General features: G+C 52.6%; 8 protein-coding genes across 8 annotated transcripts; 2 read left to right on the top strand and 6 right to left on the bottom strand.

Annotated features, from left to right (window-relative positions):
- Positions 1-320: 320 nt before the first annotated feature.
- On the bottom strand, positions 321-1,644 carry J4E85_008652 (uncharacterized protein; the record flags this gene model as incomplete). The annotated part of the gene is made up of 3 exons (XM_051472876.1): positions 321-890; positions 937-1,421; positions 1,485-1,644. 3 exons carry the CDS (start codon positions 1,642-1,644, stop codon positions 321-323), a joined length of 1,215 nt encoding a protein of 404 aa, XP_051323096.1.
- A 548-nt stretch (positions 1,645-2,192) lies between these two features.
- On the top strand, positions 2,193-2,991 carry J4E85_008651 (uncharacterized protein; the record flags this gene model as incomplete). The annotated part of the gene is made up of 2 exons (XM_051472875.1): positions 2,193-2,405; positions 2,458-2,991. 2 exons carry the CDS (start codon positions 2,193-2,195, stop codon positions 2,989-2,991), a joined length of 747 nt encoding a protein of 248 aa, XP_051323095.1.
- Positions 2,992-3,628: 637 nt separating this feature from the next.
- J4E85_008650 (uncharacterized protein) lies at positions 3,629-4,246 on the bottom strand (the record flags this gene model as incomplete). The annotated part of the gene is made up of 1 exon (XM_051472874.1): positions 3,629-4,246. One exon carries the CDS (start codon positions 4,244-4,246, stop codon positions 3,629-3,631), a length of 618 nt encoding a protein of 205 aa, XP_051323094.1.
- Positions 4,247-5,054: 808 nt separating this feature from the next.
- On the bottom strand, positions 5,055-6,459 carry RGT1 (Glucose-responsive transcription factor; the record flags this gene model as incomplete). Its single annotated transcript, XM_051472873.1, has 6 exons — positions 5,055-5,425; positions 5,529-5,701; positions 5,775-5,819; positions 5,958-6,089; positions 6,254-6,343; positions 6,446-6,459. The coding sequence occupies 6 exons, from the start codon at positions 6,457-6,459 to the stop codon at positions 5,055-5,057; spliced, it is 825 nt and encodes a 274-aa protein (XP_051323093.1).
- A 2,111-nt stretch (positions 6,460-8,570) lies between these two features.
- Positions 8,571-11,587, bottom strand: J4E85_008648 (uncharacterized protein; the record flags this gene model as incomplete). The annotated part of the gene is made up of 3 exons (XM_051472872.1): positions 8,571-8,708; positions 8,760-10,983; positions 11,061-11,587. The coding sequence occupies 3 exons, from the start codon at positions 11,585-11,587 to the stop codon at positions 8,571-8,573; spliced, it is 2,889 nt and encodes a 962-aa protein (XP_051323092.1).
- Positions 11,588-12,632: 1,045 nt separating this feature from the next.
- J4E85_008647 (uncharacterized protein) lies at positions 12,633-13,677 on the top strand (the record flags this gene model as incomplete). Its single annotated transcript, XM_051472871.1, has 3 exons — positions 12,633-13,082; positions 13,144-13,332; positions 13,390-13,677. The coding sequence occupies 3 exons, from the start codon at positions 12,633-12,635 to the stop codon at positions 13,675-13,677; spliced, it is 927 nt and encodes a 308-aa protein (XP_051323091.1).
- A 493-nt stretch (positions 13,678-14,170) lies between these two features.
- Positions 14,171-14,945, bottom strand: J4E85_008646 (uncharacterized protein; the record flags this gene model as incomplete). Its single annotated transcript, XM_051472870.1, has 2 exons — positions 14,171-14,251; positions 14,304-14,945. 2 exons carry the CDS (start codon positions 14,943-14,945, stop codon positions 14,171-14,173), a joined length of 723 nt encoding a protein of 240 aa, XP_051323090.1.
- Positions 14,946-15,182: 237 nt separating this feature from the next.
- Positions 15,183-15,989, bottom strand: J4E85_008645 (uncharacterized protein; the record flags this gene model as incomplete). Its single annotated transcript, XM_051472869.1, has 1 exon — positions 15,183-15,989. One exon carries the CDS (start codon positions 15,987-15,989, stop codon positions 15,183-15,185), a length of 807 nt encoding a protein of 268 aa, XP_051323089.1.
- Positions 15,990-16,107: the final 118 nt, after the last annotated feature.

The raw sequence follows: 16,107 nt of genomic DNA, 5'->3' as shown, positions 1-16,107 counted from the left end.
GCCCGGGAGACCTAGCTGTAGTGTTTGGTGTTTTGTGAGAATGCCGATGATGTCATGGGCCGGTTCCCGTGGAGCGCGTAAGTGGGGCCGATACCCCTTCGCCGTCCCTGACGAGCGCAGACACTCGGCCCACATCAAGCATGACGTGAATTTGCTGGGGTTCAATTTAAGTCATGTTGAATTGGGCTATCAACTAAGATGATGAATAACATACTTTTTCAAAAGTTGCACAGTGTGCAATATAGCACATAACGCGAGATAGACAGAAGACATGTGCGCCCAACATCTCATGGATGCAGACTCGGTCGCTTTGGCTCAGGCTATGAGGTCTTCGACCTGTCCACCACCGGATATTGATCGGTACCGAAAGTAGAGTTGAGCGACACCTGTCCCGAAATCTTACCGTTCTCCATACGGATCCACGTGTCGACCACCTTCGCATCTAGCATATCCTCCTTGACGACGATCTGACGCGCGCCCCGTGTCCAATCAGTGTAGCCACCATAGCCTGAGTGACGATTGAAGCAGATGTTCAGCCCGTTGCCGTTGCTAGGAGAGTTGCCAGGGAGGTCTTTGGCCCATTTCATGCACCAGTCTACACCATGGTCGTGACCCGAGAAAACGGCCATGAGGTTTTCCGTCTCTACGAGCGCCTTCATGAAGGGAATGTCGGCTCCACTGTACTTGCAGTTGTTCCCAGTATGATCGCAAATATCGCCCTGGTTTCCTACACTCTCCTCGTTGATGCCCGGGTTGGCTGTTTTGGAACGCCCGTTATGTTGAAAAGAATCTGCGGCGTGTATCGGAATGTGCACGAAAGCCATGCTGGGAACCGCGCGGCCATATTGCTGGCGAAGGGCGTTATTGGTATTGCGGAACCATTCGACAACCTGCAAGAATCAGTACGTGATGAAAACAGTAACAAGGGTCTCATACCTTCTCGTCGACCCAGTTCGGAACACCGACATCATCACCAGTGGGTTGATACTTCATGCCTCCTTTGCTGTCAAAGAACCACAACAGCATCTTCAGATCAGAAGCATCCGTAGAGCTGTACACCGGGACGAAATAGTTGCTCCAGCCAACTTGATTGATATCGCCAGACACGGACTGCGTCGTGAAAGAGAGTTTCTTGCCATTATTGCCCTTGACGTCTGACCACATGTGTTCGGACATGGCACTAGTGCTGCAAGTCTTGGAAGCATCATGATTGCCGAATGTTGCGCCGAAAGGCAGGTTGCGGGCGACGAGTGGAGCCACGATCTGATCGATCAACGGATTTGCGTCCTGAGGGGCTACCCACTCACAGGAGAGGAGATCGCCGTTGAGGACGACGAAGTCGGGCTGCTCGTTGTCGAGGACTGAGTTCATCACACCGATTGTTTTGAAGTCTGCGAATTGACGGCCGCGCTGAGACTCAGCTACAAGTCGTTAATATATACTAGTTTCAGGTTCATACGACGCAGAGAGATGCGATGACTTACGCTCACCGAAGTGGAGATCACTGAAGACGGAAATTGACAACTGTCTATCCGCAGCGAATTGGATGCCTGTATAGTAGGGCGTGGATCTGCTGTGAAGCACAGCGGCACTCACTGTTGAAGCCAGCAGCCAGATGAATTGGGCAGACTTCAATGTAGCCATGACGGGTTAGATAGGATGCTGTAAGTTGATGCACTTAGAGGTAGCAGGTAATCGAGCCGAAGGTGAAGCAAGATCAGTCGAAGTGAGGGTGCATTGCAGGCAAAGGAAGAGAGCGAGAGTGAAAGAATTGCTCACGCAGATAGCGAGGGTGAAAGTTAGGAAGGGGCGTGGGGGCCTACAACCCAATGGGGTCAACAGTGAAGAGCGAGCGGCATCATGGGAAAGAGCTGATTGAACTCAACTCAGGTCTCCTTGATACTTTACGTTGTAACGTCGATGCCGCCTATCTCAGATGCAGCAGTCGTGTGTGTTGTCTCAATTCCCCTACAATCTCCTTATCACGCAAAATTCAATGCCATTCCGACAGAAACACAAGGATGAACGGCCCCAACACCAGCCCACTCAAGATTGGGGCTATTTGAAGTGTGGAGGAAGGTAGGCAGGGAGGGAATGGCCGGGGGTCCGCTCTGGACGGTCGCGCTAGCCAAGACTTCCCCACCAAAATTTCCAGACGCGAAGTTGGGGATCAGTCCTTCACCTTCGCCGCCATGAACGCCGAGGCTTATTTGCGCAAGCAAGGCTGGCAGGGCTCAGGTCACTCGCTCGATAAGACCGGCCGCGGCATCAAGAAGCCGCTCCTCATCGCGCATAAGAACGACCAGCTAGGACTCGGCAAGAAGAAGCAGGCGCATACGACAGACGACCAGTGGTGGTTGCGCGCATTTGACCAGAGTCTGCAGAGCATCGGTACAGGCAAGGACGTATGCAGTCATGCACCACTGCGCGCGATCAAACAGCTAATTTCCCGCTCAGAGCACACTCGACCAGATCCGCACCCAAGGCATCTATCGCGGAGGTCTCTATGGCTTCTTCGTAAAGGGCGAGATGATCGGGGGGACGATTGGAGAATCCTCAGCGACCACCACAGACGCATCGAATCCCGCTTCCGGCGCAAGCACGCCTCCCACATCCGCATCCGACACGGAAACGCCCGCGCCTACCAAGGAGAAGTCCGACAAGAAGAAGAAGCGCAAGCGAGACGAGGGAGATGCCTCGGTTAGCAAAAAGGCGAAGAGCGACGCGGTCGAATCGAAGAATGAACAAAGTCCGGCGGCAGTCACGGGCAAAGACCTGAAGGCCGTAACGAAGAAGCTTGCGAAGCTGAAAACCGAAGAAAAAGCCGAGTACGAGACGCGCGCGAAAGCAAAGGGCCAGACACTCGAGCAATACGTCCTCCGTCGCATCCAGAAGAAGACAGAAACGCGCGCTCCCAAGCCGGTCGAAGTCGTGGAGGAGAAGAAATTGAAGTCAGATAAAAAGGAGAAGAAGAGTAAGAAGGCGCAATAACCACGAAGATACAATGGTGTAGATGGAGAGAACAGAAGACGATCACATCACTCTCAGGGTCGGCGCAGGATGCTCGCAGCCTTTTCAGGGTCGACTGATCCGTGAAGCGCACGTGGGAGCTATCCGGAGAGCAGAAGTAAAAGGATCCTGGCTTGAGGGGCTATATACCGCCGATCCATCTTCAACGAGTCGGGCGTTATCGTCAGGAATGATACCCAAGTCTGTAGGGGCCGCTGACGACCACCCCATGGAACCTGGTCTGAATGCAAAACAAGGGCCACAACGAGAGCACCGGAGCAGAGAATTAACCGGAAAGCGCAACGTTGTAGAGTTGGAACTTATAGGCGCATATCGTACGTGCGGAATACTGTATTATACCAATATCGCGATGTTGTCACAGACGAGCATTATTCGATCACTCAAATAAACAACATGAACAGCATCCACATCTTACATTTCACCCTCATCTCATCCCCGCTATTATACACTGCTTCGTCCCACCAAAACACACAAACAACCCCATCGTAAAAATCGTCATCATCAATCGAGAAGGGAAAGAAAATCCACCAAACTCATCGACAGGACAAAGACCTACCAAAAGCAGAAGTTTGTCAATAAATCACCTCGCCCAGCTAACTCAACCCGTCTTCCCACTCAGAATCCAGGGCCTCTTCTCCCAGAAATCATCCTTGATGATGTCCACGTGCTCCATCAGCACTGTCGCCTTACTCCGCTTCTTCTTATCTTTATCCCTCTGCGTACGGCTCATGGGTACGGGCCATCCTTCATTCGCCTGTTGAGACGCAGTAGCTGCAGCCTTACCATTCGTTTCCGATTGTGGTTGTTTGCCTTTGTCCGGCCTGGCCTTTGAAGAGTTGGACTTGGAGGGTTTGGATGTGCTGGTGTCTTTGTTGCGACTGCTGGTGGACGGGCGACTGGTGGGAAAGGCTTGGGAACTTGGTCCTGCGGTGGATGTTGAGGAGATTAGGGTGTGGAGATCGGGGCCTGAATGAGGGTATGGTAAGGTTGCTGATGTGGGCGCAGACTGTGTGGGTGTGGAAAAGGCGTGGAGTTCTGCAATACCTGGGTGAGAGATGTGGTCTTGCGTACCCCAGCCTTGACCCGCTCTGTTGTCTGAGTCGCTCGGCCTTCGCTGAGGCGACTCGCTGCCGCTGATGGCGTACTTGCTCCAGTCTTGCCGTGGGCTGTTACCCTTGACCTTCTCTCGCGTGCGCATCTCCTCTTCTGCGCTCATTGGCGGACTGGGCAGAGCCTTGTTCTTTTGGATCGGAGGGCTGACTTTGCGGGGCGGCGTCGATGTCGCATCTCGGGGGCTAACGATACTCTCCTTCTCATCCAAAGTATCTCTCGTGGCTTTGAGTGTTGACGTTGATCGATGGACCGGTAAAGACAGTTTCCGCGGCTTGCTGTTGGCAGGAATGCTGGATATTCGCAGTGGTATAGACGGGGGCTTCACTGCAGGTGTGCTAGATGATGCAAAATATGAAGGCAGAGAAGGCTGGCTCGGCGATCGTTGTTTGACACGCGAAGGCTTCACTTGAGGTGGGTATGAATGTGTCAAAGAAGCAGAAGCGGAGTGGGAGAATCCATGGCTGGCCGCTGCAGTGGCATGGTGGCGGTAGCCTGCTATAGGAAAATCTGCGGGAAAATCGCCCTGCGGTGTCACTGGGGAGAAGTTGGTACGTGTTGTCGGATTCGGTTGGCTCAATGACATCGGAGGCTTGCTGCTTGGCTTCAATATTGGTGGGGACAGCGGCAAAGGCGTCAACGATGGTAGATGTTGCTTGCCGTTCACGGAGCCATTGTTGTTCCAGGTGGCAGTCGTTGGCGGGGAGAGCGGCATGGACGAACCTGGCATGTTACCCTCACCATCAGAGCCAATCGGATTGGACCTGAGTGGGTTGGGGAATGCTGATCTCGAAATCGTAGGTGGCGATGGCGGCGGTGATGGCGTCGATGTTGTGGAGAGAAAGGTTGGACGTCTGCATAGGCCTGGATTCTCCATCATCTCTTTTTTGTCCGGCAGATAGGGGATAGACCTCTCAATAGACTGTGATGCCCGGTGATTGGACGCTCGCTTTGGCGTTGGCTGAGCGATTGGTGGCGTTGGGAAGTCCGACAGCACGGGTGACGACAATGCCTCGGTCGGTGGTGTAGGGAAAAACTGCCACGGTTAGATACGTGGACGTGAATGCTGATGGTGCTGAAGCATCTCTTACATCTCTGTACAGCACCGTGCCTTTCTTGAAGCACTCTGGTTCGTTGTTGTAGTTGATTCCGAACTCCTTGAACAAGATCTCGTTCTTGTCGGATGACACTGTGCCTTTGAGTCTTTGCTCTGCTTCTCGCGCTCCCATGCCACCCTGCTGAACAAGGGTCCAGAAAGTGGTGTTGTAGAGATTGTTGATATGACCTGCACGATGGTCAGAGCCACTCTACGACCGACACCAAGAGCAAGCAAAAGATCCTGTCTAACAAGAAACGGCAGGAAGAAGGTGATGCATCAAAATACTTACAATCGGCTTGCCGCCAGCTCATATAGTGTCGAAGGTTGATATCGCTTGGGTATAAAACCGCACGCCCATCGAATGTCGGTAGGGGTGCTGTGAGTGGCTTATCCGGAAAGTATGTTGACCAAGAATACACATAGTAAGCAGTGAAAGTCGAGACAATCGTCGTAGTCAGTTTGCTAAACGGGGATCAGTTCTAGACGAATGACCACCGGAGGTGATAAAGTTGCACCAATAGGAGGATTCCCGTACCTGGCTCGTCGTTCGAATAAGGCGCAGTCCTTGTGAAAGACGAAACTGCGACCCACGTCAGCTAAGCCGCCCCGAAACATGCTGCCCCACCCCTGTGTATACCGCGCTGGGAACATTGGGCAGCTCGATGGAGGCATAATCAATCTCAAACACAACGTGCTCGAATAAAAGAATGCAACATACCTGTATTCGTCGCTGTTGCCAAATGCAAGGACAAGGTCGGGCAGTTCCTTCATGACCGCTACGGCTGCAGCATTCATGACATCAAGGCCATTCTTGTCGTTTGGCTTGAGGAACTCATATTTGGACGTGAACCTGTTCGCGCGTTGTTAACAATGGCCCTTGTTGGTGTACAATAGCCGAGATGTTGGCCTGGGGCAGCAATTCCGTTCATGCAACATGGTGACGGGTACCTGCATATCCCGGACCAAGAAAGTTTGCCACGGCGCAAGTGAGGGAGAGAGAATTGGTGAGCGTACTTGGAAAAGCCACGTCCGTCTATCCGTACTACGATCCAGGTGTTGGGAATCAGATTGTCGGGCTGCTCGAACCCGCGCACGTATTCGAATCTGGAGTCCGTTAGTTGAGGTCCGGTGAGCTCGTGCAGGCGGCCAGCTCTGGACGTTGGCGGCAGCTTCCCCACCCGCTTCGAAAAGCTATTGATTACTCACTTGCTGTTCGCCATTTATGGCCTCTCTGCAGATAACAACCTTTCTGCCCCTGCACAGGCGCACGGCATAGTCTTTGAGCGATGAAAGACAAGAATTGACGGACGTCAGCGTGAGCTTGTTTGCTGCTCAGGAGTGCGTAAGTGTGGTTTTGAAGGCTGAGAGTCCGGGGCTTAGGCTAACCCGGTGTGCAGTACAGCAAAAGACGGTGTTTCAGGTTTGCAGATGTAATGCAGCTACCGCGACAAGCTTCTCGAGCCGACTGAAGCGCGGATAACGAGCGCGCAATTGGCACCCTCCGAACTGGCTATCATGCATTGCGTGGGTTACCCGCGGGTCGCAAAGTCTTTGAACATGGGATGAGTCCCCACACTCCGTTCCGGACGATCTGTGGCGCTCGGGCCAACGCCTTCCTCTCCAACAAAGCGACGCGCCCGCCGACACACGACCACCACCTTATCGCTTTCATGCACCAAGAGAAAGAGCTTCAGTGTACAAAGCAGAGTTGTACGCTTCCTTGCGCCAAGCCACTCTAGCATCTTCCCCTCATCGCACAGACAGACGCATGAAGCACTCGGACATGCGGCATCTCCCGACCCATACGTAGTTGCCGGAGCGGAGCGAGCGGTGAATGTGCTCAGACGCGTGCCTGTGCTTCTCGCAAATAACAGCCACGTGTGGCACCTGCTACGGGCTTCATGCTGGGAGGGATGGCGTAGCCTGACGCATACGGGACACCGGTTCTTTAGGAATCCAACTAAGGCCAGCCGCTACGCCATCCTCAAACAACAACACCATGCAATGTATACAAACACTACCGAAATCTTTCCGGATAGCTCCTATCCACCGGTTCTATAGCCTCTATCGCCACAATATACGTCTCAACCTCCGGATCCTGCAGCAGCGTCTTCGTCAAATCGCCGCGTTGAGGATTTAGGTTGTTGCCAAAGATCCGTGGGGGGATTCATACAGCAGCATGAACTCTGCACCCTTGTTGGTTCCTCCTGAGCTTTGTCCTCCTCCTTTAGCGATAGCCTAGCGAGAGTATTCTCCTGGTGATGGTTACCAAAGTGCGTCAGCCACTCAGCGATCGGCATACTCACAATTACAATTAATCCTCAGCAGCACCAGGCATTACCATAAACAAAAAGCCGGGCCGGCGCATCAAAACATCAATCTCGGCCTTGTTATTCTCCGCTATTTACTGCAGGTCCCGTCCCGCACATCTCAACTTTGGATCGTCGGTCGATCTCGTGTCTTGGCATATCTATGTTCCAAAGACAGCATGTGAAAAGGGCCGTTCTCACGGCTCGGCCAGAAACAAACGTGGTAGCCAAGGTTTTTTATCTAATTCTTACACGACGGTTATTGGCGAAGTTGGCGTCATGAGTCTATGACGGGGTTAGTCTATGCCTGTTAGTATCAATTCTAGATGGCATACGACAGCTAGAAGCAAGACTTTCTGGAGAATCACCCCCAAGCCCGACCTCCACGTCGAGATTTTGTGTTCGCGCTCGTCCTGTGATGATCCGATTGCAACTACTTCGAGTGGTACGTCGGGTGGTTGTGTATGTGATGACTCTGCGATGAGAACGTCGACATCAAGATGAAAGCATGTTGCAAGACATTCATTTTCCTCGAGAGAATAAAGAGCTCACAAGACTATATCCCAGACGTCCACTATTTCTGTGCATCGTGCGCCAACCCCGCCGCTCTCCAAAAACCGATCTTCCTTCGCCTGTCCTTGCGCACCGCACCGATCGGTTACCGATGAGACGCAGTCGTCTGGCGTCAAGCACTATCTCGTGATACCCCATGCGGCTAGACTTAGACTGGCTGGTGATATCTCGCAAAATACTTTTGTGGCTGATTTCTTGTCAGAACTCCAACAATCTGCATATGTGCTACCAGGCGTCGAGTGCCTATCCCGATAGCAATGTGACATGCACAGAAGTTGGTGCACAGCTGTGGACTACATGACAAGAACACATGATTCTCGTCCTTCCCGCGGCTTCAGATCAGGTACTCCAGGGACCGCTTCGAGGTGGGACACGAGACAATGTGGAGACTTTTAGACTCGACGATTGAGATGTCGAATGAATTAAGCAAAGTGCCAAAGAAATTCGTTTCAAGGCACCAATGCGTTAGATCGGAGGCCGAGACCCGGTGTCGGCGGGTCGATGGATAAAGGTGCCAGTTGTGGCATCAAGGATTTCATCATCAACACCAAGTCGGCGGCTTTGAACGGCTTCTGCATGATGCGATCCTGCACAGCCTGTTAGCCTAGAAACGCTTTCGACGGTTATCATATACTTACTGCTCCAGCAGCAATAGCGGTATCGATCTGCTCTTTCCGAACGTTCGCCGTGACAGCAATCACAGGCAACCGTTCAGAAGACAGCACTCCCTGATCTTCCTCCCTTTTCCGTATCTCTCGCATCGCGCCAAGCCCATCAAGGACCGGCATCTCCAGATCCATCAACACGATGTCAAACGTTTCTCTCTCCAGTATCTCAAGCGCCTCCAGGCCATGGTTTGCGACGGATACGTGGCATCCCGCTTTCTTAAGTTGTTTGCCGAGCACTTGCTGGTTGATGATGTTGTCTTCCACCAACAGTACGTGGAGTTGCCGCATTGCCGCATCCTCATTGCCGGTTTGCTGAAACATCTCTTTGAGGGTCCTGGGCTTCCATTCTACTCTTCGCGTCTTGACGTAGAATCCAAAAGTCGAACCTTGGCCCTGAACGGATGACACGCCTATTTCACCGCCTTGCTTCTCAGTAAGCTCCTTTGAGATGAATAGACCCAGCCCACTGCCGCCGTATTTGACATGCGTCTTCACGTTCGCTTGGCGGAAGCGCTCGAATATCTTGTGAATTTCCTTCTCTTGCAAGCCAATTCCCGAGTCCTTGACGGTGAACGCAAGATAGATTTCTTCACCGGTGCCCCAATCTGGATTGCTTGTAACATCGCCGTCTTGCTTGCCCTCAGTAGCCCAGAACATGTCTTCAGGAAAGAGTTCGCGGGGATCTGAGGTGCTGGCGCCGTAGCGGATGGAGAGGGCTGGCTCTTTCGATGGTTTGACGAACTTGATGGCATTCGTCAGTAGATTGATGAAGACTTGTGTCACGCGGGACGGATCCAGATGAAGGTGGTCAATGCCTAGACTCAAGAACGACGTGTCAGGTGTGACACTGTAAGAGATGTTATGCGTCTTCATCTCAGCTTGGAAGATGTTGACGATGGATTCCACGAGCTTTGCGGGTTTGACTGCGACGGGCGTGATGGACAAGAGCATGGAGTCGAGCTTACTCAAAGTAAGTACATCGTCGATAATACGCTTCTGATGGTTTGCACATTGCATGATGACGTTTGCGCTTTGTATGTTGTCATTGAGAGTATCGAGACACGGTACAGGTATATCGGCGAGCTGCGTCTGGCACTCGACGACCGCGTTGGCAATCGCATCTGCGCAATGTACAATGGCGCTCAATGGGTTCCGCATCTCGTGTGAAACCACGTCAATAAAGGCTTCCTGCTGTCTTTTTGCTTCTCTTGCTTCGGCGGCTAATCGAGCCTGGAAGGTCTGCGCCCAGCACAGCCTGCTAATGTCAGTCGTACATGCCATTACGCTTCTCACGCTTCCATGCTCGTCGCGGTACGGGAAGGCCAGAACCTGGATCTGGGCGGGTTCGGGATCCCCAGTAGGAGGCGTGTACATGCGCTTCATGCGCAAGTCGGCTGTGACGTGGTCGGCGCCTCTAATCAAACGCTCCCAAACATCATCAGCTTTTACCCGATCATCCTCGTGATATGCGTCAAGGAAGGCAAGACCGATGGCATGTTCCGAAGGAGATTTCCCAGCTAGCTCATAATAGTGATCGTTGGCCCATAGCATATCACCATCAAGAGATACATGGCACATGCCAACAGACGCGTGATCGATCAGATGGCGTAGCTTGAGATCACTGAAAGCCAGATCAGTCTCGAGCTGCTCTTGACGCTTCTTGGTGGATTCATTGTCAACGGCAGAAGATATGATACTTGACACCATGCGGCCTAGGTCCCGGATAAATTGCGTGCATATATCGTCGTGGGGGCGAAATGGATTAGTGCCGAAGACGAGGTAGCCGAAAAGGCGTGTTCCACTCATGATGGGCATTACGACAATCTTCTTGGAAGGCGCGCTCCAACCTCTCCACGAGGTAGCAAGAAATCGTGCATCATGCTCGATGACCATAGTGTCTATGCCAGCTCGTCGCAGATCTGGTATTAGTCCTTGCTCACTGTCGATAGTGGCTGTCTGGATGAGAAGGTGGTGCCCCTCGGGGAAACCAAATTGGCCATGGAGTATCAACTCGTTCGAGCCTGGGGTTGTGTCCATTCGGTAGAGCATGGACATGGGCACATCGTTGGCGTTGGTTTCGAGCGTGGTGAGAATGTGAGAGCAGACTGCGTCGACACATTGTGAGGGCACGGAGGCGAGAGTATTCAGGCAGGTGGTACGGCGGTCTGCGAGCTTCTGGCTTGTTACCTCGTAGCTAGTTGGGTCAGCTGTGTATTGGAAATAGGTCACTGGGAAACGCGTTTTCTAGCTTGGTTACTACACGTAACTCACGTTGTATTCATGAAGCCCTCGATAGCGCCTGGCATGCCGACTGGAACAAAGCCGCCAGAGAAGAAGGCCTCCTCTTGGTAGCCTCTGCGCTCGACAACCGTGGGCATGGCAGAGCTGTAATTGACTCCAGTGCCTGTCCGCTTGGCCTGTATGAAGTACTGGCTGATGGACGGCCAGAGATCGGGAAAGCCATCCTGGAAGAGGGAGCCCATGAGGTTGGGGTGAGCGCCCCCGGCCAAGGGAGCATACGCCTCGTTGTATATAGCAGTGAGGTTGGAGATGTCCTCTCCCCACCAGAGGCAGGCTCCGCGCGAATCGGCCAGTACATAACTTGCGAACATGCGCAGCGTCGGGCTCCACGTGCTCAGTGGCCCCAGGCGGCTGCGCGACCAGTCCGTGGTGCGGAAGAAGGCGATATGGTCGGTCTGAGGTAGCGCCGCGGTCCAATCGTATGCGCATTCATCGTCGGGGTTCATGGGAGGAGCGCCGAAGCCTTCTTCGTCGGGGGGAGGAGTGAGCATCTGCATGTAGCTGCCGGCGCAGAGGTGGCAGTCGCGAGAGAGACACAAAGTGGCTGCAGCATCCTCAAAAGGAATCGACGTTTGCGCACACAAGACGCGGTCAGGACCCGGTTATCTTATTCCCATGCGATGCTTCGGTTTTGGCTGCGGCGGTGCTTCTTCGGCCAGTACTGGCGTCGATTGCATGTGGGCACGGGGCACAATCGAAGATGCATCTCATACCTCCCCTCGCACATGCCGATCTGCCGAGATTCCCATCGCCTCGCCCCGGGCCACATGCCCTTTGAACCCATCTGCATACCCTCGTACCAACCCTGTACATCTACATCTCCCGAGACACTCTGTATGGGAGCAAACGAAATTCCGACCTCGCGCAGCAGCAAGACAGCCGCTGTTTGGCGGGGCAAACCTTCTCCTCTACAGGCATTGCGACGCCACAAGCGGGTGATCCTTTTTCTTCATCGACCGATCACCGTCTTTTCGACATGAAGAACAGGGGGCGCTGTATCCGCCGTGTTTGCAGCCTCGCCGAATGCAGCTAGTTGCCCGTCGCTGCCCATCGCATTCACGCCCGATACTATTCCAGTACTGCAACCCACTCGCTCGTATCATGTCTGTCCGAACCGAGCGTGTCTGACTCACCTCGCCGCACTCTTCACCGGATGCAACAGAGATGCCAATTCCTGTTTGTATACGCAGGGATGCCTGTGTACTGCATTGCTCTGCTACCGTGTTACGAATCAAACTGTAAGATTGATGAGAGCCTACTGCTGTCGGCCAACAAGAATTCCTCCTCTTTTCGAATATTACAACTGTCGACGTTTGGTGTCTCCAGGGTTAGTTCTGCTCCACTGGCGGTTTGTAAGCGTTACGTCATTTCGTCGAGATAGCCGTTGAGTGGTTACTGGCTCAATCGCCCAACCAGACATTACAAAGCATGTCAAAATTGATCTCTAGCACCACTTGATATAGGCCTGAGATACGAAACACATTTTCATGTAAGAACAAAACTCTATTGGTTACACATTCATACTGAGCCTCACTTTCCACAATGTCTGTCCTTATCACGGGAGCCTCTGGGTATCTCGGTGGCTCGCTGCTTGCGGCACTGCACAACGCCGTACTTCCAGAGCACGAAGACATATATGCTCTTGTCAGATCTCAAGAGCAAGCGGAAGCGGTGAAGAAGTATGGCGCGCGCCCTCTCACTCTCGATTTACAAGATGAAGAGAGTGTTATCAAGAGCATCGTCGATGCGCAGATATCCGTCATATTCTTCCTTGTTGACGCTATGAACTCCGATATGCAGGTCCCCATGATAAAAGCCCTTGCAGAAGTCAAGAAGCAAACTGGACGCGAAGTCCACTTTTTGCACACCAGTGGCGCGAAGATCTTCAGCGAACATGCGGGGATGCCTATCGATCGACCACTTCCCGATACAGATGCTGATCTGTACAAACTACAAAAGAGCTCCAAGGCTCCTCATCAACTCTTAACACAGGTATGAGGCAACTACGTGCACGCGGCTCAAGGTTCAATCTCTCTTACTCAAATAACCTCAGGCGACGAACACGAACAATGTCATCATTGAAACGGCGGAGAAACATGGAGTCCGCAGCTACATCTTCATTCCATGTATCGTATACGGCGAAGGCAAAGGTTTTGGTAACAAAATCTCGATCCAAACCACAGCTGTAGTCAAAGCCGCGAGCGGGGCCGGCGCCGTGTACGATGTCAACCCGGAAGGCTGGGTGGGTTTTGTTTAATAGTCATCAAGCCAACCACTCGCATACTAACGATGTACTCAGACTTGGCCCGTGTGTCATATCGACGATAACTCGAAACTGTACGTTGAATTGCTGAAGACTATTCTACGCGACGAGAATCCAGATCGTGGCGAGAATGGGTACTATCTTGCTTCCTCCGGAAGTGTGGCCTGGTACGACATATACGCCGCAATGGCGAAAGCGCTTGCGGAGCGTGGTATTATCGACAGCCCAGAAGTTAAGAAAGCGGATGATTTTGCGCTGGATAAGATGGCGCAGGCCTTGGGTTGCCCTAAAGAGCTTGTTGCAGTTCAGCTGGGTGGAAAGTAAGTCTGCTTGTATGATCACAAGGATGGACCAGATGTTGACACCAGACACAGATGCACACTTGAAGCGAAGAGGGCCTATAGCTTAGCTTGGAGACCAGACCATGAACCGAAGCACATCTTGGAGGCGGCAGATGCAGAGGTAGAGCTTATCTTGAAGCATCTATGAGCAATGAGCACTATAGTAATGGGCATTGCGGCACCTCATTCAAAGGAAAACTTGAGCAGGTCTGCAGACTACATCAAGTCAAAAGCGTGCAAAGTAGATAACACAACGCTAACCTAGACTGCAGGGTGTTTAGTGTTTTCCTAGGTTGGCGTGGCGGCATGGTATAGCTTCGAATTGTAGCTACGTTTTCCATACTTGATAACCTGGAAGTTTCGATGTGCCAAAGAACAAGAGGACAACCCGATGAAAGGTCCGCAGTTACTTTTCCAGTAAATCTCTTTTTCTCCCGTACTTAAGTCCTGACTTGTTCGTCTCCATCCACACTAATTCATGCCCTTTCTCCACCAGACGAAGATGCCGATCCCATAATAATGCCCAACTTTGCCTCCGTATACCTCTGCTGCGGCTGCTACAAAGCACAATTAGCGACTTCACCCTAACGTGCCCCCTCAACAACTTACCTCCACAAACTTCGGTCCATCGTACTCGCGCAACAGCTCAACGTACTCCATCAACGGCCGCATGATCGAGGCATCAGCGTTCAACGCTGGACCACTGAGCGCAACGTCCAGGTCATATGCCAAGACGACGACTGGACCGCGAAACGGCAGTCCAAGGCTCTTGTTCTCTACAAGTGCACGCTCTCCCTTCGCATTCATGTCGTAATTGATCTGGATGAAGTACGGAAAGTAGCGGTTGTGGAATGATAGTTTCTTGATCTCCTGGGACGGCACACCGGGGAAATGATAACTAAGGCCGCTTACCGTACCTTCCTCATTGAACGCCAGAACGGAGAAGACAGGTTTGGCTGAGTCAACGGGGAAGTGCAAAACGCGTCGCATGTTGTTGCCAATGGGTTGTTTGATGGCTTTGGCGTAGGGCTTGCAGGCGAGCTTGTGGCTGGAGACCCAGTCGCGTTCTTGACAGGCTGGCGAGCAATAGAGCATGCTCTTGCATTGGCCACATATCTTCTTCGCGCCAGGAGCACGACAGGAAGCGCACTGATCTGCGACAGTAGTGGGTAGAGGAGGGACCGGGATGTAATCTTCGAGCATCAACGGATAGCCAAAGTCCTGAGATGAGTATGGTGTGATTGAGGACATGGCGAGCTGTCGGAGATTCGAGATTATCAGACTGATATCAGTAATGAAGTTTAATTGGAGAAGATACCCTCGCTCGAAATTTAGAATGGAATAGAGAGATCAACAAGCAAGCTGTGAGGTCAAAGAAGTATACTGACATTAGTTGTACGGCATACAAATGAGGTCGCATGACCTCTATCTCACCGCAAGTGGCATACTGCCTTTACTTGAGAGCCTTGACCAAGTACCCAAATTATCTCAGTCTGGGCGGTATAGCCACTGCGATGGATGAAAGAAGACATCAAAATCCACACCGCCAAACACGCCAATCGCCGGAAATAGGTCGCACTCGCCCCTCAGACCAGTATTGCCCCCCTCGCTTCGCACGTCGAGCTCCTCGTTGCCATCCCAGCCACCTTCCTTCACTCCATTACGCGTAAAGAACACGTCGATATCTAGCATCCTTCCCTGTTGAGACTGCTCATATGATGGCGGGTTGCGCGGAACCGAGAAGGTGATACCAATACCCACAGTATCGCCGGGTTTGAAAGCCGAGGTGAAGTCGATACCGCCCCATGCATCATTGACGTACTTTCTTCCATCATCTCCATGCACTCCAAGACTGGCACGCTCCCAACCTGGGAGACGGAACGTAGGATAAGGCGGCGCAACGAAGCCTATCGCGATACCGGCGTCTGCTTCCGAGAAGGAGAAGCCACCGCGACCGATTCCAAGGACTTTGAGTTCAAAGTAGACAGTCTTGGAGCGTTGTGTGTTAAGCGGTGAGTCCCAAAACACGCTGTACATGGGCAGATTTGTGAGGATACTCGAATCCCTGCAGTTCGCGTGGGTGCGACAACGCCAGTGGCCTGCTTGAGGTTGAGGGAGTAAATCGCCCAGATACGACGGCGCCTTCAGTAGAGCAAGCTGACCGTTCTGAATCGCAGCATGAGTGCTAGGCTGCAGGTTCTGCGGTGGCCACAAAGGATTCATGTTGGTCCAAGCCAAGGCACGATCGCCATCTTCAGTAGATGCATTAGCAGTTGGAGAACTATCGTAACCCATCGAAGGCGGTGGGGGTAGAAGTGAAGTGTCAGGTACGACTGTCCAGTCGTGGTATGGCGGAGGATCCCAGCTAGGAGGGGGTTGCTGTGGATACGAAGGAGGTGGTCCTGCCGGGGGC

The sequence above is a fragment of the Alternaria conjuncta genome (assembly GCF_024043145.1).
Source record: "Alternaria conjuncta strain BMP 0040 chromosome Unknown scaffold_14, whole genome shotgun sequence".
Taxonomy (NCBI): domain Eukaryota; kingdom Fungi; phylum Ascomycota; class Dothideomycetes; order Pleosporales; family Pleosporaceae; genus Alternaria; species Alternaria conjuncta.
Note: the sequence above shows the minus strand (reverse complement) of the source record. Positions and strands in the feature narration are given on the sequence as shown.